Raw genomic sequence first — 15,701 nt, forward strand, 5'->3', positions numbered from 1 at the left:
TGGCCAACGTCATCGAGAAAACCACTTTCAGCAAACTAAAATGAGCCCTGTTGCTTTGGGGAAGATGCTGTCTCCAGGAACCCCAATCTCGCTTTTCTGCTTTTTCCATCACAGGGGCTTGTTCCCCACACACCCATTCCCCCGCCCACTCCGTGCCCTGTTTTCCTCCTCCCTTTGACACTTCCTTCTCAAGTCTCAAGGGCAGCATAAAGGCTGGTGGGAGCTTAGTTACCTTCCCATGAGACGTATGCATCCTCCATTAAAACCGGGATAAAAACTAAAGAGAAGAAGCACTGTTGGTAGACTCTAAGGCAGAATGAATCATGGAAAGAGCCGACTACTAGAGCCAAAGAGAGCTGGAAGGGGTTCCCAGTTCTGTCACTTACAGACGGACTGGCGTGGGCCAGTTTCTTGTCTTTTCTGACTCATAGTGTCTTCACTTATAAAACTGAAACAATCATACCTGCCTTCTTTTTGAGAATTAACTGAAACATTGTATATAACAAATTTGTACAATATCTGATGCATAGTTGGTATTCAGTAAATACTTGTCCTCTCACCTGATCCTAAGGGAGACAGGAGTTGCTGGGGTGAGTTATGGGGCCTCCCCAGTATTCTGATCTGCTGGGAGCCGTGTGTGTGTGTTCATTTCTGTGTATGTATATGTGTGTGTGTGTGTGAGAGAGAGAGAAACTGTGAGTAAGTTTAGGGGGAGTAAGGTTATGTAATTGCATTGATGTCTCCTGTCTTCTTAAGTTCTTTTGTTATCTGCAGCGTCCTGGTATGAAGGAAAATGGAAAGGAAACCCAGGATCCTTGATAAACAAGATGTCCGAACAAGGAAGCAGAGTGGTTTGGAGGTTATTACCCCCACATGCTGATCAAAACCTCATGAAATCATCTTCCTAGGTTCCTTCTGTTTTTTAGACCCCCTTTTTCCTTTGGATGGTGCCAGGCAGAGGACCCATTTTGTTTCTGTGAGCTTCATTTTCTGTGCTGGCTACCCTGGGGCCAGCATTCTTTTGTCACATGTGTTAATATCACTGTCTTAGGATCTGTCAAAATGAAGAATCGCTTGCTTTCTGTGCCAGAGCTGATCCGATAGTCTGTCTTATTTGCAAAGATCCAGACCTTCCTCGGCACCAAAATACAGAAACGAGGCATAGGTCTTAAAGCTCTTTTTGTCTTTCATCAAACACAATGCCCAGTGTTGTGATATTACCAGCAGCCTGAACTCAGGGGTCTCCTGTGGTCTGTAGGGTCCAGCCTCAGGTCAGGAGCTGATCCCTTTGTGATGGGGGGGGGGGGTCAGTGATACAGAGCCTCTCACCCAGACCCTAATCCCTCTTCAGGAAATGAAGGAGGCCCTAAAACGCCTAATGGTAATCTTTCTTGGACCCTAGAGAATAATATTCACCCTGGGTGAAACTGACTCTTGCCTCTATCCAGGGTAAAAACTCCTTCTGCCCATGATGAGATTTTATCAACCTGCCCTTCTGGTTTTTCAGGGAAAATCATGAGCCATATTTTTACAAAAATAATTTTGAAGATAGATAATATCCATCTTAATATCTAGTATGGAATATAATTATGTATGATTAAACATAATATAGTACATTAATGAATTATTATTGATAATTAACATAATTTAAATTTAAAATAATTTAAAATAATAAATAATAAATATAATGGATACTATAACAATATATAATATATAAATATAAAGTATATTTATAGATAATAGATATTATCTACCTTCCATATTATAGTTATTATATATTATATATGATAATATATTCTGTAATACATAACTATAATATAGAAATAGATAATATTTATCCAATTGTATATTATTTGTGTTATCTAATATTAAAATTAGTATCTATATTATCTATCAGTATAGCTCTAGATACAGATAGAGACAGAGATAATACAAGGAGCTAAGTACAATAGTTACATAAAGAACATCAAGCAAAATCTGAGCATCTTCATCCCCAGGAAAATCTATAGATAATTTACCAGGAAAGGTTGTAGGCCAGGGTTGCATTCTTGGTTTGACATCTATGGCCCCAATTTATTCACACTCCATTCCCATCATAAAGAAAAGTGGATACATGTTAGGTTATAAGAAGTTTACCCCCAGGCGCCTGGGTGGCTCAGTGGGTTAAGCCGCTGCCTTTGGCTCAGGTCATGATCTCGGGGTCCTGGGATCGAGTCCCGCATCCGGCTCTCTGCTCAGCAGGGAGCCTGCTTCCCCATCTCTCTCTCTCTCTCTGGCTGCCTCTCTGTCTACTTGTGATTTCTCTCTGTCAAATTAATAAAATCTTTAAAAAAAAAAAAGAAGTTTACCCCCTCTGTGGGTTTTCCTGATAACATTCATAATATCCACTATTGAATTCCTTTGGCAGGTGTTCTTAAGCTTAGGCTAATGGGCATTCATTAAGTCGGGCCTGTTACCATATCTTGAATAAAATACATATTATGACCAAAGATATTTGATCAATTATTTCAATAAAATTCGTTTCACTTGAGATAGTAAGATCTTTGCCTTTAATACCACAGGCTTCAGAGAACTGTCAAAAGGACCCATGACACTAAAAAGTTAAGAATGCTGAAGAGAGTAGAAAATGACTTTCTACATTATCAGCAGTTTCATTAACTGAGTTGTCACAGGTCTTAGTTCTGTCTTCTGTGGTCTCACCATCATGCCTCTGTTGGATTGTGCTGTGTGTGATTGTTGGTCTTTGGGCAGAATACTACTTTCAATACAGTAACAGTGAGATTCATAGTGGAAATTTTCTTCAAATTTATTTCAGCATTGACTGAACAGCTCTTAGGTGCTAGTTACTATCTAGCCAAAGAGGACACTAGGTCAAAAACATATATATATTACTGCTCTTTACTGACTTATGATCTAAGGGTATGTGTGCGAGTGTGTGTGTGTGTGTGTGTGTGTGTGTGTGTGTGTAATGAATTCTTGATTTATGTTTCCCCCACAGATCTTGGAGGCATCTGAGGTTTAATGAGGACTTTCCAGCATTCCAGACTGCTGCCCTGCAATGAAGCTGTGAGTCAGAGTCTCTGGGTCTAAGAAGTTGGCAACAATGTGGAACCCCAGGACAGCCAACCTGACTAACCTTCAGTCTGAGCAGAATCCCAAAATGAGTCTGGCCTAAAATCAGAGCAAGCCTAGAGAAAGACTTGCTTGTTGATGGAAACAGGAAAGGAGAAAAGGGTCTGCAACAAATTGCAGCAGGCTTTCCACCATTCTAAAGAGCCCACCTTCCTTCTCAGCCAGGCCCTTCTCTGTGGGGACTCCCATTCCAGCCTTTTGCCAGACACAGAGAATGTCAGTCATGCAGGAAAAATAAAGACAGGACCTCAGAAAACGAGACCTGGAACAGTAATACTCTCACAACAGTCCAGTAGGAGAATTATGTCGGAAGGTCAGCCCAGCCCCCCGGTGATCCCACCCCGCAGGCCTGGGTTCCGGGTGTGCTATATCTGTGGCCGAGAATTTGGGTCCCAGTCAATTGCCATTCATGAACCCCAGTGCTTGGAGAAGTGGCGGATTGAAAACAGCAAGTTGCCCAAGAACCTGAGGAGGCCAGAGCCCTCTAAACCTCAGCCTCTCGGGGGCAGCGGGTCCTACGATCTTCAGGCAGTGAACGAGGCAGCGTTCCAAAGTTCCCAGGCTCAGCTGCTGCCCTGCGAATACTGCGGCCGCACGTTCTTGCCAGATCGGCTTCCTGTTCACCAGAGAAGCTGCAAGCCCAAGGATGATGGGACCAGAGCACCAACCCTCAGCAGTTCTGATGATGGTGCTGGTCCCAGGAAGGCTGCTGGTAGCATCCCCGTCCGACCACAGACTCTCACCTGCTATATTTGTGGTAGGGAGTTTGGCACTCTGTCCCTTCCCATTCACGAGCCCAAATGCCTGGAAAAGTGGAAAATAGAAAATGACCGGCTCCCCAGGGAGCTCCGCCGACCACTCCCACAGAAGCTTCAGCCACTTCCCACCGGACAGTCCAACCAAGAGGGGCCAAGTCAAACCCAGCTGGTGCCCTGTCCAAACTGTGGCCGGACCTTTGCCCCAGACCGCCTTCTGGTACACCAGAGGAGCTGTAAAGTTCAACCTAGTGGGCCAAAGATTCAGGATTTAACCTTAGGGAGTAAAGATGCCCTAAAAGAGTCCGCTAAGTCCAAACAGCAAAGGAACATGGCGGCACCCACGGTGACTGATAAGGTAATTCATGCCTCATGAGATGCATTGGGTGGACCCATGGGTACATTGAGAGAAAACTATCCTCAGGGGATATGAAAGAAATGAGAGAATCAGAGAAAACTATCCCCAGCATCAGCTGCCTCAGCCCCTAGGATAGTTTCTTTCAATGTCTTGCCTCTGCCTCAGTGCAGCCTGTCCTGGTTGACCAGTGTCGGACCCTCTATCTTGGTTGGCAAAGTCGATCTAAGAACATCCCTGCCCAGTGGGTTTGTAGTCCTCTTCCACTCTGCCTCCTCAAAGAAAGAGAGATGGACGTCCTTCTTCCCTGATTCCTCATACCAATAATCCTTGGGAGAGACTGTTATTTGAAAATGAGTCATTAATGCTGTGTCTACATTGCAGAGATATAATTCCCATTCCAACAGCCAATATTTATTACCGGTTTATTTTAGTCATCTACCTTAGGAATTCGTTCTTGGCAACGCCGGGTTATGCTGAGTTTATCTTACTAAAATAGAATCTGTGTCAAAAACCCCAAATGACTTTAGCAACAATTAGGCACTGGAGCCCTCACAGAAAGAGACGTGTTCCTCCAATAGCATGTTTTCTTTTAACGTGATTATGATATGCGGGATGTAAGCCCCAGGGCACACCCTGAACTGATGAGGTGTGGGTTCATGGTTCTGGGAAGGGCTCAGTTCCCGCTGCTGCTCTGTGTCCTGTGTTTGGGCTGGCCAGCAGGTACTGCTCCCCACTTGGGGACTTGGGAATAAGCATGATGCCGTGGGTCCCTAACCCGTACGGTGAAGTATTGTTTACCGGAAGGTTCCCCATCAACCATAACTGGGCAAGAATGCTTATGAGGTTGACTCCCCATAAGCCATGGTCCTTGTGCTTTGTCCTGCCATTAAGCCTGGGTGGATGTGACTACACCGTTCTGTGTCATACCTTACAGGATGTCAAATCATGAGAAATAGGTAAAAATCTTTTCTCTATGGTTTGCTACCTAGAACACCTCACCTGTAGGGATGCTCTCTTTTTTTTTTTTTTTTAATGTAGGCTCCACCCCCAGTGTGGGGTCAAACTCATGAGCCCGATATCAAGAGTTACATTCTTTACTGACTGATCCAGCTAGGCACCTCTCTCTTTCTTTCTTTCTTTCTTTCTTTTTTTTTTTTTTTTAAGATTTCATTTATTTATTTGACAGAGAGAGATCACAAGTAGACAGAGAGGCAGGCAAAGGTGGCAGTGGCGGGGGGATGCAGGCTGCTGAGCAGAGAGCCCAATGCAGGACTCGATCCCAGGACCCTGAGATCATGACCTGAGCCGAAGGCAGCGGCTTAACCCACTGAGTCACCCAGGTGCCCAGGCACCCCTTTTAATGGATGGTTTGGGGGAAACAGGTTACCCAAGCTCTTCTAAAAAGATTAAACCAGAAGGACTGGGGGTTGGAGGACAGGAAGCAGCCTTTTGTTTTTTTACTTTTTACTGCAACTTTTCTTCCTTACTTTTGTATTGCATTACATTGGCAGTCTTCTAGTACTTTTCTCTCACTTTCGTGTTTAAAATGAAGTGATTAGAAACTTACTGGTTTAAAAGATTCCAAGACTATGACCATAAAGCCCAAGAGTCAGACTAAGAGAGGCTGGGCGAGTTTTCCGATGAACACTGAAGAAAGAATCGTTAGTTTCTGTACCGAAATCAAAACCCACACTCTTATGTGTGGCATGAGCTGCAGGCTGGTCTCATAAACATGATCTGCTTTTCCCATCTCCTGGCTATTGCTTTTCTTCCAAAATGTGTGGGGTCTGGATTCAGAGAACACAAGAATCCGTGTCTCAGGGCCACGAGTCGGCAAGTCCATTAGCTCTCTGACTCGCAGCCCTGTTTCCTGAGTGCATGCATTTGCTTCACATGTTCTCAGTACAGATCTCGAGATAGGGAAGAGCGTGGTCAGGATTCCTGTGCTCCTTGTTGTAACACATACTTCGTGCCAAGAGGCTGAGCACAGCGTGTTCTCACTCAGTCGAGACTGCTGAAAGAGGCTGGCCCGGGCTCACGGCTTCCCAGGAAGACCCCTCCTGCCTCAGCCAGGCATCTGGGGGGGAGATGTCAGAAGAAGAGGCCACAGCGGTGGCCCTTGGTGACTCAGGCGTTTAGATCAAAGCAGGGGCTGTCCATCAGAACAAAGGCATCTGGAGGACATGGCTGTATCACAGCACCACCAACCCTGCCCCTGGACCTGAGGAGCCGCAGGGCAGCGGGAAGTTGGCGCTCATGGCTGTGAGACGTGTGCTGGCCCGTTTGGGGACCACACAGGCTTTCGTGAAGGGCATAGGAAGGTCATCCAACATAGGGTCCTTTTCGTTGCCAGACTTAAAGCAATCTTGCATGAATTAAAATGGAGAAAACTGGTAGGCTTCAGAGAGGCATAAGATCTCTTGAAGCAACGGACTTGATTTCTTCCCTAGAAGAGGTATTTGCCATTCCACAGTGCTTTTCACCAGGAAACCTCTCCCAGGCAGTGTGGTTTTCTCTTTCAGTTATGATTTGATCTATTGCTGTTTTTCTTCCTTTGTGTCATTGAAAATTTAGAAGTACAATTTCTTTGTATCATTCAAAATTGAAATATGATGGAAAATCATCCATTTCCCCTGAAGATCACTGCCTTGTGCACGATTAGATCTCCATATTTCATCTGCCGGTGACAGCCGACTTTTGGCTTTGGCACAGGCCCTTTCTTGTCACGCTTCCGATGTGCGCTGCTTCTCTTGTCAATCAGATTCTAGAATCCTTGATCTGATGGCGGATCAGCATCAGAGCTTGCCTGGTGCTCCTAGAGGGCTCAGTCTCGTAGAGAATTCCGGTGAGGGAGAATATTTTCAGCACCGTGATAGCGGGGCTTGGAAAACAATTCACTCCGGTCGGGCAACAATACCGTTCCGCTGGCAGAGTGAATTACGCATCTGCTCAGAGTGTTCCTCCAACATAGACTGGCTCAGTTCTTTTATGACACAGGCGCTGCTGTTACCCTTCAATCAAACCCAAACGCAAATAAATACCGCCTGAGACGAGTTCTTCTCCGAGACTTCCGCGGGCATTTTGCTCTAGCTCTGCTTTGCCCGCTAACCACCTCATGAGCTTGAGTTAACCTGTTGTGTCTCCTCCAGAGCACAAGGCTGCATTTACCCTTTCTGATCTCACAGGCGAGCTCTGAAGGACGCTAAGCAGTATGTAAGCGGGATAAAACTCTGAGTGAAGATCTTTATTTCAAAGGTGTGACGGCTCTGGGGTCGCTGCACCTGCATTATTATATGGTTTCATGAGCTGAATCACCCTTTCTTTCTTTCCTCCAAAAACAAATGGAAAGGCTGCATAAGCGATCTCCACCTTAGCAAGATTTTAAAAGTGATGGTACATCCAGATGAAGTTTCGATGCCTAATATGGAAACCGATAGATTATCCTTTTAAATGTTAATATTGCATTTAGTTTGTCTATTAAATTTTGTCTCTTTAGTAAGCCTACTGTCTATTTTAGTAAGCAATTTCCTAAGTGAAGCTGACGGGTACAGTAATAGAGGTCATTACTGCTCTTGATTTTAATATGAATGAATAAATTTTAGTGCTAACATTTTAATATTTGGGGGAAAATGTTGCCCTTTTCTAAAACCCGATCATCTTTCACTCTTTGATTTCAGGCCCTTTCTGGCTAATTGGAACACAGATCAGTAGTTAACTAAATATCACTACAAACCAAAATGAGGCCTTAGTCTCATTATCTTTTATTGGTTAGATAATGCTTGGGGTTATTTTCTTAGAATTCTGCTTGTGACCTGTGAAACATTATTCCTAAAAATCCCATACTATATTATGAAATAAGCGCTCTTTAGGGAAATCATCTCTTTCCGTAAATGATTCTCTCTGAATCTAGTTTTAAGCTACCTTTGTCATCATAGATGTTTAGGTTTGAACTAAGAGCCCATCAGACACATCTCTAGCATCTGGTGCTGCCATCTGGTGTTTTAAAGTAAGGTGTCTGTGCTGTCAAAAATACTATTGTTCTCCTGTTACCTCCAAATATATTAGAGAAGGTGTCCTTATTATAGATGCACATTTGCATCTACTGGGTTAGAAATATTTGGAGTTTAGGTAAAATCACAGAAGAAAGGAAATTGACTTTTTATTGAGTACCTTTATGATCAGCCCTATGTATGCATGGTTTCCTTTGAATTTTACCATAACACAGCTACAGTTTTCCCACTTTCCATCTGGGGAGACGGAGGTGAAACAACCTGTCCAGAGTCACCCAGTGGGTTTGCTAGTGGGTGTCAGAACCAGATCTGATTCCAAAGACCCTATCTTTTCAAGTCTAAGAGACACAGTATGTGTGAGATACAAAAAGGGTATAAGTGTTAAGTCCAACAGAGGATAGAAGTGTGTTTATTCAGCAAATATTTGTTGTTAGGCATTGGGCTGAGTCCTCAACAGAGAGTCCTAAAAAAGACACAGTTGTTGATCTCATGGAATTTTTATTCTTACGGAGGAAATAATAGGAACTAAATATAGAATTCCAAATTGTGATATGACAGTGTCTAATGGTGGGAGGTTGACATACAGAATCTTGGTTAGAGAAATCCTCTGGGAGGAAGTGATACGTCAGCTGCACCATGACAGGTAAGAAAGAAGTAGCCAGAAGTAAAGATGTGGGGAGAAGGGAATAGGGAGAGGAAGAGACATTTTGGCCGAAGCTCATGTGGGCAGAGCTTGATGAGGCATACAAGACGAGGCTGTAGAAGCAGTAAGTCCCTGAAGCTGCCCAGCGAACAGAGGTCATCCGTTGTGTGGCTCTTGAGGGGGTCCAGCTGAGAGAAGATGAAAGCTTGGCCAAGCGCGTTGATAGCCAAGATGGAGATAAGGTGTAATAGACATAATTTGATGGCAGTTGGGATGTTGGAAGTGTTGAGGAAGGGTCAAATGTGGCTCCCAGACTTCTGGTTTGAGTAAATGCTCTGGTGCCATTTTCTAAGATAAGTCTGGAGTCAGGGGAGGATCTTGAAGGTTAAGACCAATAGCTCCTTTCTGGATGCAGCAAACTCAAAGTCCTTGTGAGAAATCTAAGTGGGTAAGTCAGGCTGAATATAGAAGTCTGGACCTCAAAAAGAAAATTGGACTGGGGTATATATTTGTGCATTATTAATATATATTGAAAGTCATCAGAAGGAGTTGTGGTTTGGAAAAGGGAGACGCCAGGCTGAGCGCTGAGGCATTAAATGATGTAGTGGTTAGAGGAGAAGGAGCTGGAGAGTGAGAGCCTGGAGACACTGCAGAAAATGTCACAAACAAGGGTGTGGAAAGCAGTGTGGGATGGAGGCGTAGGATGAGGGCCAAAAAAATACCTGTTCAACTTGGCAATGTGGATTGAGTCTCATAACCTTGGAAAGGACACATTCCGTGTAGTGCTGGGGGTTCCAGAGTGTGTGAATGATAAAGATCATGTCCTTGGGGTATTGTTGCTGTGAGCATCTTTGCCACAGACATCTTTGTCCCAAGTACTATGCTGCAGATATTTTCACCATGTAACGCATGGGCTAAACAGCAATTTGGCCATAAAAGACGAAATAAGTGGTTGACAGTTTGGTTTCATTTCTTCACTGACAAAGTTTCAGTTTTTACATTATATAAATCTTACCTAGCCCTCATAAAGCTCCATCCAGGGACAAACAGACGTCGTGATCTTAAAATAGTGAATAACACCACCATATGCAGACTTGATAGAAAATAGAGTGATAAAACTTACTTGAAGTGTGAACAAAGAGAGTGGGAAGCCAGATTATATACTGTACTCAACCATACAAGAAAATGATAATATGTCAGTGACAATGAAAACCAAGCCCAGCAACACATGCGTTACAGCATGAGCATTTCTTTCACATTTCCCATAGAACTTTGGAACATCTATCGACAGACATGTGACAATATGCCAAGAATGAACAGTGTAGAAGGCTTTCACGATGCAACTCAAAGCTCAGTTTCAAATATGCATCCTTGTATTAGGAAAACTAATACCTCTCTGAAGGAAGAAATGAATACTTTTATTTCTTTTTATGTTTCATTATGTCCTTTTTACTGTCCCTCTTTTATTTTTCATTATTTTATCCTTCATGTCAAAATTGCCTTACCGCCCATTAGGTATGCAGCAAAAATGCTTGCGAAAGATGCTTACATTGAAACTACCTTGAGCCAGTAACAGGAGGGTGCGTTTTGAAACGTTGGCCTTGGAAGACCAATGGGTGGGCTAGAAATAGAGATGGCACATTAAGAGAGGTTTCTATAGGAGATGGGAAACTCTAGAACATATATGAATGTTTAGGATCCTGATTCAGTGGAGAGAGGGGGTTGAAGACGCAGGAGAGGTCATAGGGGCAAGTGTGAACCCTGGGGAAGAAACACGCAGTAGCAGGTGAGATCCTAGCACACCGGGAAGGTAGGGTTTGACAGGAGACAACACTTACTCATGTCCGGAGGAGGTTGGAATGCAGATAAGGCAAGTTTGTAGGCTGCTGGTGGGAAGATGAGGTAACTTGGATCTGTTCACTTCTATCTCATGTTTTCTCAATGAAATACCAGTCAAGCCTATTAAGCCCATCAGATGAGAAAAAGAGGCAGAGGGAGAAAAAGTTTGATTTTAAGAGTCTGCTTAGTCATTTGTCTCTTCATGCCTTCAGTTAGACTGAGTTCCTGAAACCAAGACTAAGGCTATGATTCCCAAACACAAGAATGTCTTGGAAGTCTTCGGAGATGGTAGATGAAACATTCAGCGGGATCCTTCAGGGGATTCTTAGCCTTATAATCCTCTTAAGTGGCCTTAATTCACCACCTCAGCTGTGTTGATGTCATGAAGACCAGCATCGACCTCACAAACTGCCCCTGATGATGCTGAGAGCTGGACCACTAATGTCCAACTCCATGTGCCATTTCTTCATCTTTCCTTGGTGCCAACCATGCCCGCATACCAGGGAAGCCATTCTTGGATCCCATGACTCTCAGGTGTACCAAGCACAACTGTAAGGTAACCAGACCAGTTCTCTTCTGCATTCTTGATTCTAGAAGCCAGCCCAAAGGAATCTGTGCTTGTATATCATGTGTGGACTCTGTGTGTACAGAGGGTGGGGGAGTTACAAATTTCAGAGTAACAGCATCATCCGTGAGATTGAGGTATCACTTCCTAATATGAAAATATGAAGAGTAATGCTCGTCTGTACCAATGACAGTGTAACATAATTATTTTTTAAAATCAGCTTCAAATTATAATTGTACATATGGTAGCAGAGACCCTAACAGGGTTACCTCATCCAGAGCCCAAAGACAAGAAATATTAGGTAGTTATTGCACTGGTATTCCAATATGTGGCTTTCTGCTCTTATATTTGTATAACAAATATACTGACTGTCACCTCTGTGAGAAGAGGGTATCATATAGAATAAATTCTAATATTAGTCAGTCCTAAAATGGACAAATCTACAACACGCTCCAGTCTCAAAACAATTAATCCAGCTTAAATAATTTCATACGTCTTTATGTGCTTGCTTTTCCCAGTCATTTCCGTCTCCCTACTTCCAGCCCCAAGCAGACATCCGTATTTTCTGATTGTCGATACTTAGTAACTTGTTGTGTAATGACTGAATGGATATGCATAGTTCTTAGAAATCCAAATTCCAGGATCAACAACCAACATCTCTCCCAAGATTCTTAGAACTTCACCAAAGGCAATACAACCTTGAAAAAGTTCTTCCTGAAACAGAGGTGATTCTCCTATGAGCAGAATCTCACTGCTAAATCATTAGACAAAAGCTCAGCCTCTGACTTGGGACTCTGTCTCTTGCTTTCTCTTTATATGGTATAATTCACCTCCTTCTTACATCTACTTCCCTTTCAAATATTTACCGCGATGAGGTTGAGTTACTTACTAAGAGATGTCCTAGAAATTGAAGGAGGGCCTAATATTCCCAGGAACTCAAGAAGTTTCCAGTATTTCAATATATCAATATTCTAATATTCCTCTTTGGCCTCTCTCTGAGCTGCAGAGCCTGTTATTATATAAGATGGAGACAAATCAAGCATTGGAAATAACCCAGCTTCCAAGTTCCAGGTCGGATAGTATCTATGATTTGCTTTTTTTCTCTCTAACTGTAAAACCTGGGAAAAACTGAATGGCTTTCTCTGTTTGTGAGTTTTTCCTCCCTTACTCCTGTTGCTCCCTTGATGGTTCATTTTACCTGTGACCTGAAAGTCTTTGAGGGCCACAGGTCAGGTCTTTTGCAAAACAGAGAAGCACCAGAACCAAACACCAGGGACATCTTCCAGCCGTTTACTTCAAGGACAGTCAGTCTTGATAATAATTTGGCAAGAGACTTACTTGATCATACACCTCACCTTCTAACCAACATCCTTCTAAAACATCAGGAGCAAAAACAGTTTTATCTCAAATGTGAGAAGAAAAAGAAGGAGGAAGAGGAGGAGGAGAAGAAATAACTTCAGCCAAGAATCTGTATTCCTTTTAGAAGCAGAGACCAATTCGGAATTTGTTCTTTGACTTACATTTTTCAGCCTTGTATCTCAGGATGAGCACTTAAATAACTAAAATGCTAAGCCTATATTCCAAATACTAGTAGCTTGTTTTTTAAAAAAATCAGTACATGCAGATACTTGAATATTAGCAGCCCTTCCAAATGATTGGCGAAGTCTTTCTTATCATTCAAAGGAGCAAAACAAAACTCCAGATCATAAGTAACAGACTCTAATAGTGGGCCAATACACAGGCTGGGTCGGAAAATTCCTTAACGTGGCATCCAGTGATTTCCAAAAACAATTCTGTTTCAAACAACGATCCTTCCAGATGTGACATTTGGGTAGAATTGTTTGAAAACACCAGAAGGAAATGTGAAATACCAGTGGTTTCTAGACAATCAAATTGCAATTGTTGTGGTTTCAGACGGAGCTATACTGTTTCTCCTATACATTAAAATGCTATTTATACTTTGCATGTGTATGGAGTGCCCGAGGGAACGGAGACTTAATTATACACATTCAGTCTCCATCAGGTTTGTTGGAATTATGCTTTAAATGGCCGCAGGCAAAATTCTGACTTTGGGAATGGAGTCTCTGATGAGCCGGTCTCATATTCTGATCTCATTCTACTTGTTAGCGCCTTGTGTACACTCCCTGTCTCTACCAACCCTCACCTCTAGATATCGTTGGAAGGAGCTTGGGAGAATCCGAGAAAATCCTTCACAGGAAAATCTTTCATAGGATTATCCGCATTTTTGAAAGAGGATCTGGAAGGAGGGCGGTGTTCAACCCAAAGGAAAGAACATTCAAGGTAGTCCAGAGAACAGATGGGGGAATTGTGCTGGTTTCTCTCAAATCCTACCCAGTGGCTGATTCTGCAGACAAATAAGACTGAGCATGATGCTCTGCTAACCTTTGATGACCTTACCTCTACCATGTTTCTAGAAGCAGCTGGAATCAGACAGACCTGGAATCTGCTAATAGATGAACAATGAACTCACAGAACTTTGAACCAATTAATTTCTCCAGCTTCTATTCCCCCACTGTGAGAGGCTGAAATGAAAGCTCTCCCACACAGGACCCAGGATGGTGTCTGACAAATCGTCCCTTGTCATCTCCTTCCTGCCCCTTCGCAGTGGCAGGGGCAGAAGAGCTACTCTCTGAGGGAAAACAAACTTCACTACTTATTAACTACTCTGTGCCTCAGTTTCCTGATCTGTAAAACAGGGCTCTGAGTCCTGCCCAGGGGATTAGAATGAGAACTATTAGAATTAAAGCATGTTAAGTGCTTAGTACAAGTCCTGGAACTGAGAAAGTGTTGGAGCATGATTAGCAGCTACTTGGTCAGATATTCTCAATATTGTAATGTTCCTAAGGATTTCTACAAGAGCTTTTGTCCTTTTCTCCACACAGATGGAGGAGAAAAACTTGCCCTCTTATTTCTCTATCCGAACTTTCTGCCTTTTCTGATACGCTTTGTGCACTTAACCACAGACATTTCAATTATTTGGCCCTGGTGGAAGGAATCAGGAGTGTGGAAAATCTAAAACATCCATGAAGACCCAACTCCTCTATGTTTAATTTTGTTGTGCAGAAAGAGGAACACGGTCAATGGCATGACACCCATCCAGAGAGCCTCAGAGTCCCTCAGCCTCGGGCAGGACGCGCCCTGCTTTTGACAGCCAGTGATCAGGAGTGGGGAAGCAAAATATCCTCCGGCAAGCAGACAACTTGTGGGTCATGCCCAGTTCCCGGGCACATGGTTACTATGTGGTCTTGGAAATCATCCTCAGCCTTTAAAGTAAAAACTTCTTCAGACCTCGGGATGGGTGTCAAGACTCCAGTTGAGTTCTGTTGGAATTGCCTCAGGGCTAAATTCAAAGAAAACAGGGAATTCTTGTTGTGACCATCTGTTAATTTTCACTGCACATGCTTTAAAAACAAATAAACAAACAAAAACAAAAACAAAAACACCTCCCCTGTGACCTGGAGGGTTTTGAATTCCACAGCCTGAGATTCAGTCCTTTGATTCCCAGCTAAAACGCAAAGATTTTATAGATGAATAACAAACCCTCTTTAGCTATTGGCACATGAATGCCCATTAACCACAAGTTCAGGTCATCTCTTAGAAATGAGATAGAAGCCAAATACCTTTGATTGGAGAGAGGTATAGGGAGATAGCTACTCAGGGCCTTCCCCTCCTCAAGTGCTTTCAGGATTTGGGTAGGCTGCCTGGAAGGCAATAGGGAGTGGTGGAGCCTGTGGTATTTTGGAGAGTAAGTCCTCCTCAAAGATATCATATTTAACACTTTTAAGAACCTCATGCTGGTCAAGTACAACAAGACTGTCTGTTGACTGAGATGGTCATTGGTCCATTGGGTTACAGTCAGAGATCCAGAGTATGAAGCAGAGGGAAGGGAGTTCTGGGGGGTAGCCTGGCTAAGATGCTGCGAAGGGGACAGCCTGAGTCGTGAAGGACCCATGAAGGGATGCACGTAGTTGCATGACAGTTGAGAGCAGGAACCGCTGGCATTCCATGCCTGAACACAGGGTAACTTACCACAGCAACCAGCTGTCATTTGGATCACCTGTGGGAGTCCCCAAAACAAGGAGGCTGTTCTTGTGAGTCAAACATCCAGGAGCCAAACCTAAGAATTTTACAGGGCTACAGAAAGTACAGGACCCTAGAGAGATTCCACAATCTGGAGAGTAGTTTTTAGAACTTAGAGTCTGAGTTTAAACATATTAGTGGGTGAAAAGGTTAAAAAATGCTTCCTCCACTCAGTGGGCTCCTTTGTCACCCAGACTCTGCTTTTGACTAACTTCACATGGAGTGGGTCTTGGGCATGCCACAGAGGGACCTGTCCACCTGACCTACTGTCCCGGAGAAAGAGCTCAGGAGAAAGTGA

General features: G+C 43.4%; 1 protein-coding gene across 6 annotated transcripts in view; it reads left to right on the forward strand.

Annotated features, from left to right (window-relative positions):
- Nucleotides 1–15,701, forward strand: part of LOC101674446 (zinc finger protein 474) — a 57,728-nt gene that overhangs the window by 23,110 nt on the left and 18,917 nt on the right. For 2 of the 6 annotated variants that reach the window (XM_045081408.1, XM_004761361.3), the window contains one exon: nucleotides 2,999–4,245. The exons of 1 other annotated variant lie outside the window; for it this stretch is intronic. In XM_045081408.1, the coding sequence (XP_044937343.1) occupies nucleotides 3,211–4,245 (1,035 nt within the window). In that variant the 5' untranslated portion in view covers nucleotides 2,999–3,210. Of the gene's footprint in view, nucleotides 1–781; nucleotides 909–2,998; nucleotides 4,246–10,916; nucleotides 11,294–15,701 lie in introns of those variants that run through there. 3 more of the 6 variants (XM_013060863.2, XM_045081409.1, XM_045081410.1) reach the window with 3 other exon arrangements.

Source organism: Mustela putorius, unplaced genomic scaffold (assembly GCF_011764305.1).
Source record: "Mustela putorius furo isolate JIRA1106 unplaced genomic scaffold, ASM1176430v1.1 tig00000561_pilon_pilon_pilon, whole genome shotgun sequence".
NCBI classification, from domain to species: Eukaryota; Metazoa; Chordata; class Mammalia; order Carnivora; family Mustelidae; genus Mustela; species Mustela putorius.